Here is a 16839-nt window from a genome sequence, read left to right on the forward strand (position 1 = left end):
TTCTGAAACGCGAATATCTTGCTTTTCATTGAATTATGAATTCGAATGTGTTAGCGTAGGTACACCATTCAATGATCTGTATGACTTTAATTATTAATATATTGTTCATTTGACTGTTCGTCTTATCCCAACTAATCCGTTACTGTTTTAAATTGATTAGGTTGTAGAAACAAAAATACCAGTAAGCTCGACCAAGAACTGATTAATTAAGCTGGTGGTTATTAACTACACACACACACACACACACAAACATTACGCCTCATCGTATTCCCAAATGGGGTAGACAGAGCACACGAAACGTTACCGCTTCGGAGCCACTTTTAGCATACTATTAGTTATTCTGTGCTTTTAGCAAGTATAGTATAGTATATTTAGTAGTTATTAACTAATATGGTGATAATGATGATCATTGATAATATTATAGGATTTTTGCTGGGCTCCATTCACGCATCAGTGTCATGTGCCGTGGTGATGCCCGGCGTGATAAGACTAGGCGCCTCCTGCGGCTCCGGCCGGAATTGGGTGCAGTTGGTCTGCACGGCGGGCGGCACCGACACTGCACTCAGCGTTGGCGTCTATGGACTCTTCTTCAGTTTCATGTTTCACGCTGAAACTGATGTCTACAAATATGTTAAGGTAAGGTTTGTTGAAGTAGCAAGGCCTGCATCTCCTCTAGGTAAATTAGTGTCTGTAGAGTAGTGTAGTTCATATATAACAAACAAAGATGTCTTCAAAGTCTTCCGGAATATTTCAACAAGTGGTTGGATTCCTTTTACTTAGCACCTCTGTAATAAATGTTTTTTTATAATAAATTTCGAGATTTTTTACTTCTGATTTGATGTTCAGAGTTTACGGCAATCAAAGGCGTGCCAATATTTTGTGTCAAAAATTCTTATTGAAAGTCATTATAGGAGCAATCAGTCCCATTAACCTAAAAACCACCAGAAATATTCCGGAAGAATTGAAAGATACCCTGTATAATATACCTGTAATTTATACTTAGTTACCTTTGTTACTTTGTCACTTATCTTTGGTATATACGAACTACACTACAATAATTTACCTAGGGGAGATGCAAGGTAAACTAGCGTAGTTCATTGTGTATTTGCTACTATTGGAACAGCATTTTAGAGACCAAGGCCCACAGATATTTCCAACTGATAGATATGATAATAGTTCACTCACAGATTTTTGCTACAAAAGGCGTTTTGACGATTTTTTAAGGACTGTCAAATTCGTATACAGTGTGTTACCGGCTGCCAGGCTTTAAGGGAGGTTAAAGTAACGTATTTCTGTAACGACCATGACGTTAATTTAATTAATAAATTAAAATTCAGACTTTGTTAACTTTGTAACAAAATTATAATTGCCAGCAATGTACCTACAGCAAAGTAAATTGACAAGTAATAATCAAAGTATCTGACGGCTGTCTTTTACACTTACTTGTCAATTTACTTTCCTATACATTGCTGGCAATTATAATTTTATTAGAAAGTTAACAAAGTCTGAATTTTAACTTATTAAGTAATTAAATTCATCTCATGGTTATAAAGTTATAAAAATATGTTACTTTAACCTCCCTTAAAAAAGCCTGGCTGCCGATAACACACTGTATATTTTTATAGTACCTAATCTAAGCTATGACGTCACTGAGTAACTAACTCAACTAACTGAGTGGGACATAAAAATAGGCGTTAAATTATTTTCAATTAAATTATTCAGAAATATAGCTCCTGCGATACTATCGATGATTCCCCCAATATGTCTAGGTTATAGAAGACAGTAATGGATGGAATACTGCTGTTCGGGAGGTTCGGTGTACGGATACGGTTATACAGGACGTCCCAAGACTATGGGACATCAAGGAAAAGTATCTGAAATATCGTAGATAGGATATTTTACTGAAAGAAGACTTTATGTTATTTTTAAAGGTTAGCAATTCTGCATTCCCAGGCGAAGCAAGTAATTCTAAGAAAATATTTGAATGCAGAATTACTAACTTTTAAAAATAACATAAAGTTTTCTTTCAGCAGCATATCCTATATACGATATTTCAGTTACTTTCCCTTGGTGTCCCATAGTCTTGGGACGCCCTGTATAGGCAGTGATGATGGTCTCTAATATTTTACTGAATAATGCCACAGGCTGGTTCCACGCTATTCGTCGGGGTGGTGCTGGGCGTGGCTTGGGGCAGCCTGGCCAAGTTCGTGCCGCACGCGCAGGATTACTACGTCACCGAGCTGCGGATACTGTTCGTGCTTGTCGGAGGACTGTTAGCCAATTTTCTGCTGCTGCATCTAGGATGGGCTGGAACAGGTACATAATGTAGAAAGATGTCCTCCATATCGTGTTTGACAAGAGCGAGCCTTTAAGCTTGTTTAATATATGCTTGGTTATGGCTGGCAGAGCGAAACTTTCTTTTAAAAGTCCTATTACATGGCGCGCAATGTAATTGACCACTATGATTATACGTGTAAGTGTAGGAACGTCTTGGGCGGATCTTTATAATAAGCGTTTGGCATCCATATGTTCTAAGCGATACTTCGCAAAATCTGTGCGAGTATACAGCCTTATTTACAGAGCTGCGCTATTCCAGTCTCGGTTTCATGAGATCTACATAACAAAGATAGTAAAACACCTGCAGCCTATAATAGGAAACCGGTCAAGTGCGAGTTGAACTTACACATGAAAATTTCGGCACAATGGTACAAAATTTAAAATATTTTTTTATTGTTTAGTAGTTGTAATGTACTTCAAAAAATCGGCTATGTACAAACTAAATAATAGGTACTGAATAATAATATACTATAAAAGTTGTACCTATTGAAAGATCTGACATTTCACCTAAATGTACCAATCTGAGTGTCACCACGGTCTAGCAAAGATCTACATTTTAAAGGTCTATATTCGGCCTTGTGACAAATTAAGGAAAAATTCGGGGTTGTTCAAATTCGAAAAAAAATATCCAAAATTGAAAACGTGATACGCTTTTATCTCTTTTTAAACCGCTTTGACCCATCTTGAACCGTTACAGATTTATCATATTAACAGATAATTCGCTCAATTTTCTGACCCTATTCAAACTGAACCTTTCACTCATTTATTCTAATGAATCAAGGACAGAAACGAATTTTATAACTTTTTATACCTATTTACAAAAAGGTTTCGTTATTTGGTAGCGTTTAATGATGGTTATTTGTTAATGAGTTCATGACAATTAGAGTAAGTTGGCTCCGATATTTTACAATCTTGAACTTGTCAACCGTTACGAAGGATTCTATCGCCATGATCTCCGATATAGAAAGCTAGGGTTATGTATGAAGTAAAATTAAAGTTTGTAAAAAGATGGAAACATGCTTCTGTGCTGCGTATTATATCCCTTAAGCATAATCGTTTAAATCTTTATAATCAAATATAGCTTTATATACCTATTGTGATTCAACACCGTCTATATCGCATAACAAATATATCTAATGTAAAGAGCTGTTGCTCATCACTTTGTCTTCATTGAGGGACTTTGGACTTTTCCGAGATAAAAGGTAGCCTATAAAAACTGAAAATGTAACGTAGCTATAAGTGCAAGAATTTTCAGTCTGTTCTCTAGCTCCAAAGTTTATACATACAAGCTCACACAGACAATTACCTCTTTATTGTATAGGTTTCTTTGTGGTTTACATTAAAAACTTAAAAAGTCTTCTTTTGGATGTAGCTGGAGTGGCAGTGTTGGCATGTAACGCGACGGCTGCGATGCATTGGGCGCGGAATGGGTGGCCGTTGAACAACAACGCGGCTGCCACGGCCTATAGAGTCCTATGGGCAGCCCTGGAGCCTACCTTGTTCTCCTTCACTGGCACCTTCTTTGCAGTGAGTTTTTGTCTTTAATTATCATATATTGCGGTGCATTTACTAACATAAACGACATGTTGCGTGTGTATAATGGTTTTGTCGGAAATTATCTTCTTTATCCGAATTACAAAACCCTCCGTTACGCTTTGTTTGTGCCTATTTGCAACAGTAAAGAGATTCATTATTTAATAACTGATATAAAATGTACTATCACTCCTTTAAGCATCACTGGTCGCCGGTAAACTTGGTGTTTCTCTGATATGAATATAAAATGGTTCAGCCGGCATTTTGAAATTCACGTGGCATCTGAAGTATTCTGCAGTCGTGCCTTACTTTGCAGGTGCAAAACGGATAAAAGTTCTTGATTTTGGCTGTTTTTTTTTACTTCTGTCGTTGAACTTTGTTTTAATTGTTTTGGTAATTTTTTCCACTAACATAGAAATGAAAGATGCCAGTATCATGATAATTCGTATAATTGGCATCGAATCGTCAATAAAACCTAATTGTGCACAAATGTTATTCATGATGAAACTTGCCAGTGCAAACTAAGCGCGGTTTTATTGCCCCTTAAAGTGAATCACGAATCACAACATAAAATGAAGTAGGTAGGTACAGGGTAATTGACGTAAAGCCAACTTATTTCGTAAGATATAACCATAAATCAAACCTAAACTTTGACTGTTTTATATTTATGACCGCTAGCGGAAAAATCTGAATTTAGTCGTACAACTTGATTTAAGCTTGACAGTTCTGTAGTACCTACAGTTTGGTACTACTACCTACTAATTGACTCAGATTGTCATTTAAACGAATTAATATTTTTTCAGCAAGTGGCCAATAATCATTCATCATCATCATCCCAGCCTATATACGTCCCACAGCTGGGCACAGGCCTCCTCTCAGAACAAGAGGGCATTAATCATTATTTAAACTTAATTGTGAGATTTGCACACTTTATTATAACATAAAATTAAATTTAGAAATTAAATCTGTTTACTGCTTAATACAAGTAAAGATATGAATTATTTCCTTAATAATAATACGTTTTCTGCAAAGAGAAAAACTTTGCGTAGATAGTTATAGCAATAGCCACACTTACATAATTAAATAGCAGCGTACGCTCACTCCTTTAATAGGCAACAATCACGCAGCAGCAACTACTTAATTCGTTGGCACAACATTGACACACAAAGCAATGAATGAACAATTGAAAGAGAAATCAAATACAAAAACGAACAAAATTTATCGCTGCTATTGTTACACATATGATTGATGTAAAAAATAGATATTATAGAATACTGGGTACCTATAATTGAGAATGGTTATCAGATTTACCAACGGGTACAGAGAAACGTCTGTGGTGATACCATCTATAATGAATAAAAGAGTAACGTTACTGAACGACTGACTGGCATACAGCACATAGCCTAATTCACTGAAGCTAGCGACGATAACTTCGCTTTACTTAAGGACCATAGAGGCACAGTACAAAAAAAAACAGTACACCCTCTTCATACCAACGGCCAGAACGCGAGTTATACCTACGCGCCACGAGTTCTCAGCATGCCTCGGCAACCATCAGTCGCGCGTGCTCCGCGGTTACGTACGGACTCACGCGCATTTATTACGTACCTCAATATGTCAAATGTCTTAATTATATGAATTCTACAATAATAGCACACATCATCTAGTCATGAAATTACTGTAGACCAGAGGCCCCTATTTGGTAAAAGATACAAATGCTACAATTCTACATAATTGTTAAGTTTGTCATATACAAAAAAGTGTCAATTATGTAGAATTATAGCACTTGTAACTTTTATTAAATAGGGGCCAAGGGTGACCGACTTGATTAGACCCAAGATCATCTGTTTACTAACGAAACCCTGTGTGATCTACCAATTACATATTTCTTGAAATCATAAATGAAACAGCATAGTTCTGTGTTATATTTTTTGCCTTGACACGATCAACTGGACTAAATCGACCGGTTGGCCACCCCTGCTATAGGTATGTAGACAATGACTGGATACGCAAAATAAAATTTGTTTCTATGTATACTAATCTACTCCACCTACTATTATGCTCTACATTTACAACTTTGTGTATGTGGGTGTAATAGTAGCAGTTTTTCTAAGTTATTCTTATTTTATGTACAAATTAAAGTTTCACTGTATGGTATTTTCAGTTACCTTCTTATTTTTGTTTTAGATTGACCACGATCTGTGGAATGTCATGCTGGTAGGGCTTGGCATTTTGTTCCTTTGCCTGGTTTTAAGGCTGGCTGTCGCAGCGCTGGTCTGCTGGGACATGACTCTGAGAGAAAAACTTTTTGTATGCTGCACCTGGATACCCAAGTCTATCGTCGAGGTAAAATATGATTCAAATATTTTTTATTTTTATAATTTGATAGTGTGACGCCAGTCCTTAATTTATCGGGGTTAGTTTAAATGGAATGTTATATTTTTTATTTAGTTACTACTAGTTATTTTGGTAAGAAATTCAAAAATGTGATGGTGACCTATCTTTATTTTATCTTTGTAAAGTATATTATCAGCAGTTACGTGAATTATTACTGGGTGCCCCTTGAAATATCGACAAACTATTTATCGACTTTAATTTAATCGAAAACAATTGATCGAATATTCAATACTAATAATTTCCCTTGGGGTAATTTCACTTCATTGACTATTTATTACATATTTAAACAATTATTAGAACAACAGTATAAGGATTATTATTTACTTAAAAATACATTTCATCGACTATTCATGAGATGGAACAACTAAATATATCGCCGTTTATTTCTTCGACGTATTGTTACAAAACACCCGAAAATAGGTTAGGTTAGAACTACGATTTCAACAAAAATAAATCGCTACTAGAAAAGTAGGTTAGGTTAGGTTAGAACTGTGACCCTAAAAAAGTAAACCGGTAAGTACCAGAAAAAAAAGATAAGATTAGGTTAAAACCGCGACCCCATCAAAAGTAAATCGCTGCCTGAAAAGAAGGTTAAGTTAGAACTGCGACCCCAACAAAAATAAATTTCATTCAAAAAATGAAGTGTAAAATATGAAATGAAGTTCTGCCAAATAAACCATCTATTAAATAATATTTCTAGAAATTAAAAATACTCGTTAATCATTCGAGGTAATGAATATTCGATGAAAATGAAAAAATAGGAAACGTTGACTTTTAACTGATATTCGATTAAGTTTGTCGACATTTCAAGGATAAACCATTATTAACTACCTACTGTATATTATCATACATATTATTACACGATAAGATGTCGTAAAACTTGACTCATAAATGCAATACGTAACCCTAAGTACATTATCGTGACGTTTTAGGGCACCGTAGCCCTACAAGGAACCCTTGCGCGGCTTAGTTTAGAGACTGTTACTGCTATAAGGCTGTAATTTTACAAAAATTTAAGTATGTTAACCACGCCGACAAAATGATAAAAACAATTTTGAAAAAAAAAATAGTTTGCCTCCACTACACGTAAAGTGGGAATGTTTTTTTTATAAATCCATAGCGTGGGATAACGTAGGATAGGTCTTTAAAAATGTTATACAGCTACTAATACCATTTTTCGATTTCAGATTCCGTTTACAAAATATATTTAGGCTTTAAAGTACAAATTTTTTTTGGAGGCTACTGTCCCCCCTCCATAGGTTAAACCAATGACTTGAAAAATTAGAAAAAAAGTTATAACGATAGTATAAAGAATATAATAGGAAAACATCAGAACTTAGAAGATTTTATAAGTTAACCAGTACCTAATAGTCGATCAAAACTTAACATTGAATGTTTGTGCAATACGGAACCCCAAGCGCATGGTCCGACACGCACTTTACCGGTTTTTGTGATTCCAAGAAATCATAAACGGATAATTTCATAACCAATAACAACTAACGGTGACCAAATTTTTAGGATTCACAGCCACCTGTGCCTTATTGCACGAAACTACAAGCTACAAGTTACAATTTACAAGCGGTAGTCTTTGTTTAACAGTTTGCCTTGAAAAGAGACTACAGCTTATAAATTGTAACTTGTATTTTGTAGCTTCGTGAAATGAGCGACTGATCATTAGATATCGCAAAAAATGCAATGCTAATAACTACGACGTGTGCGAATTTATGATGCAAACATTAAAATACTTTAGTGAACCTATCTCATCTCGCATCTACGCATCTCGTCGGAATATTATTAAGAAAAGGTAGGTTTAGAATCACATGACATTTTTATAGAGAACTAAGAAAGATTGTTGTCTTCCGTATTTCATATTTTTAAACTGGTACTGTTTATGGAATAAATAACACCAGTTCATTAATCCTCAATCGAGCAATTTGATTCCCAGGCCACAATAGAACTTTTGTCATTAATATTTTTCGGCTTTCAAGAAGCATTGTTATAGTCAAATGAAATAATTTACTTTGATAAGGTTATATAGTAGCCTAGGAGTCAAGTCACTTTACTGTAACTAATCTAAGGTGCAATGAATCGAGTGTTCATTCGGAACCAAAAGTTACCGTGCACAAAATCGATACGGGATCGTTAAAAGTTTTTGCCCAGTTAGACGCTAGCACTGCAAAGAGACATACTAATTCTATTGAAAATAAACGTCCTATCTATTATTCTGCCTATCTATATCTCTGAAACAAAGTGCTAAAAAAGCACAGGGAAGCTTATTTGCAATATAAATAGTTATGTCTAGGCATTGGTTCAATTCCAGGTTAGGCAGCGCTAGTTTTCTCCGCAGCAGCGCACCGCCACCCTCAAACCAGGGTAGACACTAGACATTGCCCTGCTGCCTAATCAATGCGCGCCAAATAATTATGTCCTTATAAGTATGCGCGAAAACTTTTGCGATAACCATTTGAATGTAAATTGTTGTTGGCAGGCGGTCCTTGGTCCACTGGCGCTGACAACGGTCATCTCTCGCGGCTCCTACAAGGGATCCGAGACTGACTACGTGTACGCTGAGACCCTCATGAAGATTCTTATACAAGCAATTATTATCACGACACCTATAGGTTACTTACTAACAAACTATTTAGGTCCAAAATTACTCAAAAAACCAAAGAAAGACTGTGAAAATAATGTAGAACAATCCTAGTGATGTTCTTCTAAAACTTAAAGTGACTTACACTAGTGAAAATACTATTACGAAATTATTAAAAAATATGTACTTATAAGATATGAATAAAATCGCAAGATGACTTCGATTAACTTTTAAGCGCACCAAAAATATTATCATACCGGAACTATAATTGAATGAAATAAAACAAGTACTTTGCTCACCCGCGACCTTTATAATAGCTACGTCTATCGTCTATACAAGAAAGTATAATTTGTAGCTATACTATATAACATTTGAAACTTAACGATAAAATTTGCACACTTTTTTAAATGAAACAAAGAAAGTATTTAAAAATGTGTTAACTTCTATAACAAAAATATAACAAATACCGCTAAGAAATAAATGTTATCTCAGATATTATTTTTAGTCCATTTGTGTTCGAAATACCGAGAAACGCGTGTTGCAATTTAACCGTTAATTCAAACCTTAAATTAAACGAAGTATACACCTACTTAGTACCCATAACACAAGCTTTGCTAAGCTTACTTTGGGACTAGGTCAATTGGTGTGAATTGTCCCGTGATATTTATATTTATTTATATTTATATTTATACCTACTACGACGGGTGGTAGATATTGTTGCTCATAAATACGTTGGATATTTTTATTTATCATTTTCGTTTTGATTTCATAATTACAAATAAAAACGTCAAATTGTGCTGGTAGTAGGTATGTAAATCATGCTTGAATAGTTAGCTACAAAAGAAAAAATCTGAAATATTTCCTAAGCGATCGATTTTTTCACAATATTTTAGGAACTTAGATCTGTGATTTTATAGATGCGGTTACCAAATACGGCTTGTGAGTTAGTTAATGAAACTATTGAAGAATACGCCATTTTTTATTATATACAGGGCGTTAGGTAAATAGTAGATAATCTTTAATTTGATGATGATTATGATGATGATGATGACGTACTTAAAATATGGAATAAGTTTGGTAAAAGTGCCAATATTTTCGTGGTACTTATTTGGACTTATTGTTTATTCTTAAAAACCTGTCAATTGCGAGTTGGACTCGCGTATCGAGAGTTCCGTACCAATTTGCAGTTACCTAAACTGCCTTTTCATTAGCAAACGTACGCATTGTGGGATCATTTTAAATTGGTTGCTGACACGGACATAGAAAATAATGATTTCCAATTTCCAGCACATAATATTGCTGAATATATAGATATTAAAATATAAGTTAAAATTCTAATTACACTACATAATCCAATTAACTAATATTTTTTACGTAATATGTAGTGGGACACTATGCAGGCTACTTAAAAAAAAAATATATATGTATAATGAATCATTCATTTTAAATTTTATTCCTTATTTTGTTTTTTTTTGCCAATAGAAATTGTAATTATTAACTAAAACCTTCTTTGTCATTTCACTATTCTCAGATCAAATATAATCTACTATTTTGCCAAACATTATGTATGTGGAGTAAAATAAAAACTTAAATTATTATTGTGAACTACCATTTTTTTCTACGAGTAAGATTTTGTACCTATGTAAAAAGCTTATTTTAAGACTTATTTTATTACATATATAATCACCGAGATCCTGATACTTAACTAGATTTTAAGTTTATAGTCATTAGATAAATATTAATTAGGTCAGTTATATACATTTTCAATATTCATGTAACTTGTAAAAATTTTCAATTTTTTATTTATTAATCTGAATAACTTTTTCTGCAAGAGCTAACTTCAAATTAGGAGGGTTTAGATGATCTTTCAAAAAATACTAAATGTTGTATTAATGTAAAAAGTTACATCATTTTGTTCGTATTGTACCTATTCTGCTAAGTAATTCATTATTTACACGTGAAATCAAATATGTCATAGTCATAAAATCTGAACGCCTATGTTTAATTTTGCCGTCTTATTTATTTAAAAAAACAGTAACTGAATCAATAACTTCGTTTGTATTTGGTTTTATTTATGCCCACAATAGTTATTTGTTACGCAAGTTATAGTATTTATATTGAAACCCGTGTAAGCGTCGGCTTTTAGGATTGCTCTATGAGCGATGCGAATGGTTCAAAATAGGAATTCGGAATGTAGTCAAGGGTTTCAAGGCACGATATGCCAAATTTTTTTTGAGTCGAGCGAAACACCCAGTTGTTCGCCTCTCTATAATTAGAGAAAATAGTAGCTGTAAGCAAAATAAATTGAGTACTTTTAAATTAGTTTTTGATTATTCATTATATATAACCTTATTATCATATTTAGAGGTTGGAAAATTTCACCTACCTATACTTTCCTGTGGCTCCCTCTCCCTTGACAGTAGAGTTGCGTGTAAATCTTTTTGAGTTTTCGCCCGTATCTAGATAATACTGAATCATATTTTTTTATGCTTCAATAACTCCATCTACATCATCAATCTAGAACTACTCGCTCAAACTGAACTTTATAAGGCAATAAGGTTTTTCACAGAGGCGAAATATCGCTAGGTGGCGTTAGTATCGTAAGGTACGTTTAACGTTTGAAGTTTGCTTGTGATTGGTTAATTAACTAAATGAGCCAACCGTCAAACGGACCTCACGATATTAACGCCATCTAGCGATATTTCTCCTCTGTCAAAACCCTCATTTAGCGTTGGCTGCGTTGGCACTACCACAGGCACTACAGTGGTTGGCACCGTTATAATATGAGAGTCATCTATCGGCAGCAGTCGAAACTAAAAAGAACTTCAGTTCTTGAATTGAAGGTTTGATAGTAGCAACATTCACTCACTGTCGTCGCAGTAGTTTTTATACTATTTGTTAGATGGGGTTTTTTTTTGGCGTTGCAGTTTTTGTAAAATTAGATTTACATAGATAAATCAAATCTATTATTCACTTGAGAAACATCGTCTCGATACATCATAATTGCCTTAACTTCCAAAGTTCGAAATAAGTATCTATTAAAATAATATCTATATTTAACTAATGACCAGAAATAGTAAAATTTACTAGTACTTATCTAATTATCGAATATAATCAACTTGGATACCACAATGTATAAGGGTGTGCTAACGTCGATTTCGAATAGGTACGTGAGTGACCAGTTTATTTATTTATTAACAAAATATTTATTGTTTCTGCTAAAATTAATAACATGATCATTAAAATTATTAGTAAAGAATTAAACAAATAATAACAAGAAAACATCATGCTCATATCTTACAAAAAGGAATAGAAAAATAATCATTGTTAACCCAATAATATTAAATGACCTCCAAAATTTTAAACAATAATACTACTTTGAAAAAAACAGCAAGAAAATGTTCTGAGTCCTGTTATGCTGCAGGATCCCAACGCACATTAATTTGCTCACTTATGTTTGGTGATAATTTAATAGATTTGTGACCATTTACAAATATTTAGTAATCCATTTTTAATTTATTTAACCCTTGAATACCTATTTAAACAAATCTAGGACTCATTTTAGACATTCATTTTTGTTGCTTATTGTTGTGATTTTTGTTGATCAGTATATTTTTCAGTTCAAATAATAACGTCCAAAAACATTTTAATCTAAATAGGTACAATCAAGGAAACTGAATAACGTACCGGGGTGGAACTATTTCATAACCAATTTCGCTATGATTTATTTGAAAAATTTATGAAATGTTATCATAATAACATTAGTAACACAAAGGTTCACCAGGGTACGTAATTCTGTATCCTCGACTGTAGCTGCCAAAAATTATAATGAGCACTATAATAAACCCTCATGATATAAAATTAATTTTAACTTAATTTTAACCACATTGTAATTCATAATTCATTTATTGTAAACGAACCCGCGACCCTATGATAGTTAAGCTCATGCAAAATATGCGAGCTCATGCAGCTCCCCCACCTTCACACTACGTATACATGAGCACACACAAACCCATCTATCACCACCACCACACCTCACCGACGCGCCTCGAACTTAACCAGAGCTCATCTTCGGAGCAACACAACCGTACACCATGCTACCAGTTGTTAGCAATAGCAACTACTGTCTAACAACTGGTATGGTATGATACGGATGGGTTGATATGGACCTCCGCAAAGTGACGCCTGATTCAATAAATCATTTATTGCATTTTTATGGGTTTTACAAGATTTTATATTATAATTTGATATGAGCACCAAATGCCTAATTATACCTATCCAATATTATCATATCAAACAAGCGATATTATTTATTTTTTATGGTATAGAGGGGGAAAACGAGCAGACGGATCGCCAGATGGTAAGCGATTACCGTCGCCCATGGACACCTGCAACACCAGAAGAGTCACAAGTGCGTTGCCGGTCTTTAAGGTAGGAGTACGCTCTTTTCTTGAAAGCTTGAAGGTCATATATATTAGTATTGTAACTATATATTATTACGTCCCACGGCTATCTCTAATGATATCGATCCAGCTAGGTCTCATCTCTAGGAAAAATGCGATTTTGGTAGATACATTTTGTAATTTATGACTGGCGCCATCTTTTTATGGCTGGCCGAACTATCTCAGAAACTTCACGTCGACTAAAACTAACTAAAAGGAGTAGGGTAGTAGGTATAATATTTCGAACTCGTTGAGACTGAGACGTAAAATCTTGTCGTTTTCACCTTGACGCAAGTCTAACCTGGCTCAAAAAAATTAAGGTAACATATGAAAAGATTAAATGTTCAGACAAATAATACCTATGCGTAGTTTCGGGTTTTTTTAATAAATTACCATACCAATTAGTAAGCAGTTGTGTGACGTTTGTGATCGTCGTTTGAGTCTAACATGACATGAGTTCTGCATCTTAGCATATATGTGTCGCACAGACATAGCTGTTGTCACCTGTAGGAGTAAAAAGATTAGGACAATAACCGAAAATAATCAAAATTGGTAGCAAATCCAATTCTAACGTATATTAATCGTGCATAGTAGGCACACAAAAATATCCAATCCAAACGTCATAGGGCGGAATTAGGAATGGTGTAGGTACAATACGTAGGTAGAGGACAGAATATTTGGCAGTTAAAGGTGAAAAGGGAAATGTAAAATAATATTCTGTCTGAAGAAAAACATGGCTTCTTTGTTCCATTTGATTTCCTGATTTGCCTTTTGATTTCTGACGGATTACAAAAGTTTGTATTTGAAAAACGAGCCTAACAGTCGCTCAAAGGGCCGGCAACGCAACTGTGATACCCCTCGTATTGCGGGTTTCCAAGGGCGGCAGTGATTGCTTCCTATCAAGTAACCCGCATGCTCGCCTTCCCCTTCTTATATAAAAAATCCTTTAAATTATTGTTTTACTAAGTTACAATTTATTTATTCGTATTTTTTATTTTCTTTCTTGTAAATAATCTCATTATTGAACGCTAATAGATGTATAGTCTCTGTAGGTAGTAAGCAAAAAACTTTATAGTAATTATAAGCGAGCATCTGGGTATTTCTATCTACCGTTGTACTACCCTGAGTTTATCTCTCCGATTTCAACAAAATTTGGGAGGTAGACTCAGTCCATGATTCCGAGCTGGAAAAAATCTCTCCAGATGTGTCCCCAAAATATTGTATGGATGTGTCCGTTTTGTTACGAATTTTTCTTAATACTTTTCGTAACAAAACGGACGAGACGAGACGGAGAGATAAACTCAGGGTACATTCGAGTTCATTAGCTTGTGAGCAAAAATTTGATCAAAAATATCTTAACACGACTCTATTGTTAACGGCGTCGAAGCGTGTTCAGATATTTTTGATAAATTTTTTGCTTACAAGTTTATGAACTCGACTGTACAACGGTAGATAGAAATGCCCATCTACGAACGAATTATATTATTTGTTCGTAGGCGAGCATTCAGCAAATAATTAGAATGTTTACTATCAGCAGCAAAACGATCTGTTAATTAGTTGAATCATGTTGAATGAAGGATCTTACACAAATAAACAATGAAACGTTGTGGTATAAGTACTGTTCTGAAGCTGCAATTCCCATTCCTTATTTGATTTCACCCGAATAGGTACTACAGTCGCGTTCATAAACTTGTGAGCAAAAATTTGTTTAAAAAATATCTAAACTCGACTCTATTGTTAACGGCGTAGAAGCGTGTTCAGATACTTTTGATCAAATTTTTGCTCACAAGTTTATCAACTCGACTGACCCTAGTTACGCACTAGGTATCGTTCATAATTTGATTTGATGTTATACTTATAGAGGCGCTTTATTACACGCCAATATAGTATTTTATTCTAGTTTATCTCCTGTACAAAATCACCATTTAACTTATTCTAAATGCAAATATATGTTTCGATAATCTTGATATCCTTAACAGTAGCAAAAAAATGTTAAATGACATCATTTTATGGAAAAAAATAGAGTCGAGTTGGGAGTTAAAATTTCATTAAAAACACTCATAACTCTTGATTTAATAGCTACTCGTAAGAAGGTAGTAAAAATATAATGAAACACTGTGATAATCCCGACATTCCTTGTCACTGGTATTTTTACTGCAATGTGTGAAAATAGAAATATAAAATGAATATTTTTTTATAAACTTATTTGAATTTTTTATCACTTTTATTTCGTACTTAACCACAAAATTGTAATGAATATTTAGTGTTAATGATCTTGACACAGTGAATCATAATATACTTCTCCTATCAAAAGATTCCTTCAATTAATGCGAATACAAAACGATGCGTAACGAGTGCTACTGGCTGCGCGCGCGCCAGTCCGGTCGGGCCCGAACACGCCTGCACACACCGCGTCTCCAGCAGCATTTGTTCAGCAGAAAAATTGTGCTTGTGCGAACTGAATTAGACTGAAACACGAAACTGTGTGACTGTGTTGCTGCGCCACAGCATCGAGTCGGAACCTCAGCCGCCACCTGACCAAACTCTGGTTGAAGGTTCTAACGTGACCGCGACGAGGTGCTAACATAAAGGCCCTACAGAGTCACGTACTCGAGCCTCGACTTCTGTGTTATTTTTTATCACTTCCCATTCACCTTCGACTCAAATATCTTATCTGTAAAAGTCAATGGAAACCTTTATTTTTCTGACAAAGTTTTTCTCTTTATCGCCAAAAACATCGCGAGATATTTAACTGAAACTATCATGAATTGTAATCTCGCATTAAAATGAAGACGCGAGATCGCCGTATAAAATGTGACGCTCGAGGAGCGAAGCAAGATACTCGTGCAGTAAAACAGGAAGTGCGAGGAACAAAACAAGATAATCGGGCAGTGAAACCTGAACATCGGGGAGGGAAACCGGACAGCAGGGAGGACAAGCGACCGGCGAGCAACGAGAGCACAGCGGGTAGCGAACGGAGGCCCGCCAAGCGGTCTGGAATCGACGCCGTCAAACTACATCTGCAAGTTACCGGAGGAACCGGGCGCACATCACGTTCAGCTACATCGGTAAAATAAACATTTTTTATTATTAATTAAAGTAGGTAATTTAAAGCTAACTTCGCGGATCGAAAAACATATAAATAAATTACTCGGATGTTTATATAACAAATAATTAAACAGATGTCTTTACGGCTGCAAGGTTAAATAAGCCAAGTCATATGACATTAACTTTTAACAGAGTAGACAGGTCATCTAGGCTACGTATATTGAGGTGGTGATGAGTACACAGGTGCTGTGGAACAGGTAGCGTGTCCCATGATCAGTGATGTCACTAACCTGAGATCACATCACATGATCCACTTATCACTTTAACGAGAATATGCCAAATAAATAGATAATCACCACGATAAAGGTATCATTTTAGGAAACAACACAAAGCAACAAGATAAACCTACATACTTAATAATAACATAACACACAACAACATCTTTGTTTTGTGGGACTCATTTCGTTTTTCTTATATATATAGATGTACCGT

At 34.8% G+C, this 16839-nt stretch overlaps 2 protein-coding genes across 3 annotated transcripts in view; both read left to right on the forward strand.

Moving 5' to 3' along the window:
- The window catches only part of LOC141426540 (sodium/hydrogen exchanger 9B1-like), a 28535-nt gene extending 17365 nt beyond the window's left edge, over window positions 1–11170 (forward strand). For both annotated transcript variants that reach the window (XM_074085532.1, XM_074085533.1), the window contains 5 exons: window positions 425–636; window positions 2145–2316; window positions 3710–3864; window positions 6058–6216; window positions 8756–11170. In XM_074085532.1, coding sequence (XP_073941633.1) covers window positions 425–636; window positions 2145–2316; window positions 3710–3864; window positions 6058–6216; window positions 8756–8971 — 914 coding nt within the window. In that variant the 3' untranslated portion in view covers window positions 8972–11170. The remainder of the gene's footprint in view (window positions 1–424; window positions 637–2144; window positions 2317–3709; window positions 3865–6057; window positions 6217–8755) is intronic.
- A 4499-nt stretch (window positions 11171–15669) lies between these two features.
- Window positions 15670–16839, forward strand: part of LOC141426536 (sodium/hydrogen exchanger 9B1-like) — a 65854-nt gene continuing 64684 nt past the window's right edge. Inside the window, exon 1 of the mRNA XM_074085521.1 lies at window positions 15670–16367. Within this exon, the coding sequence (XP_073941622.1) occupies window positions 16086–16367 (282 nt within the window). The 5' untranslated portion in view covers window positions 15670–16085. The remainder of the gene's footprint in view (window positions 16368–16839) is intronic.

This window comes from Choristoneura fumiferana, chromosome 3, assembly GCF_025370935.1.
Source record: "Choristoneura fumiferana chromosome 3, NRCan_CFum_1, whole genome shotgun sequence".
Taxonomy (NCBI): domain Eukaryota; kingdom Metazoa; phylum Arthropoda; class Insecta; order Lepidoptera; family Tortricidae; genus Choristoneura; species Choristoneura fumiferana.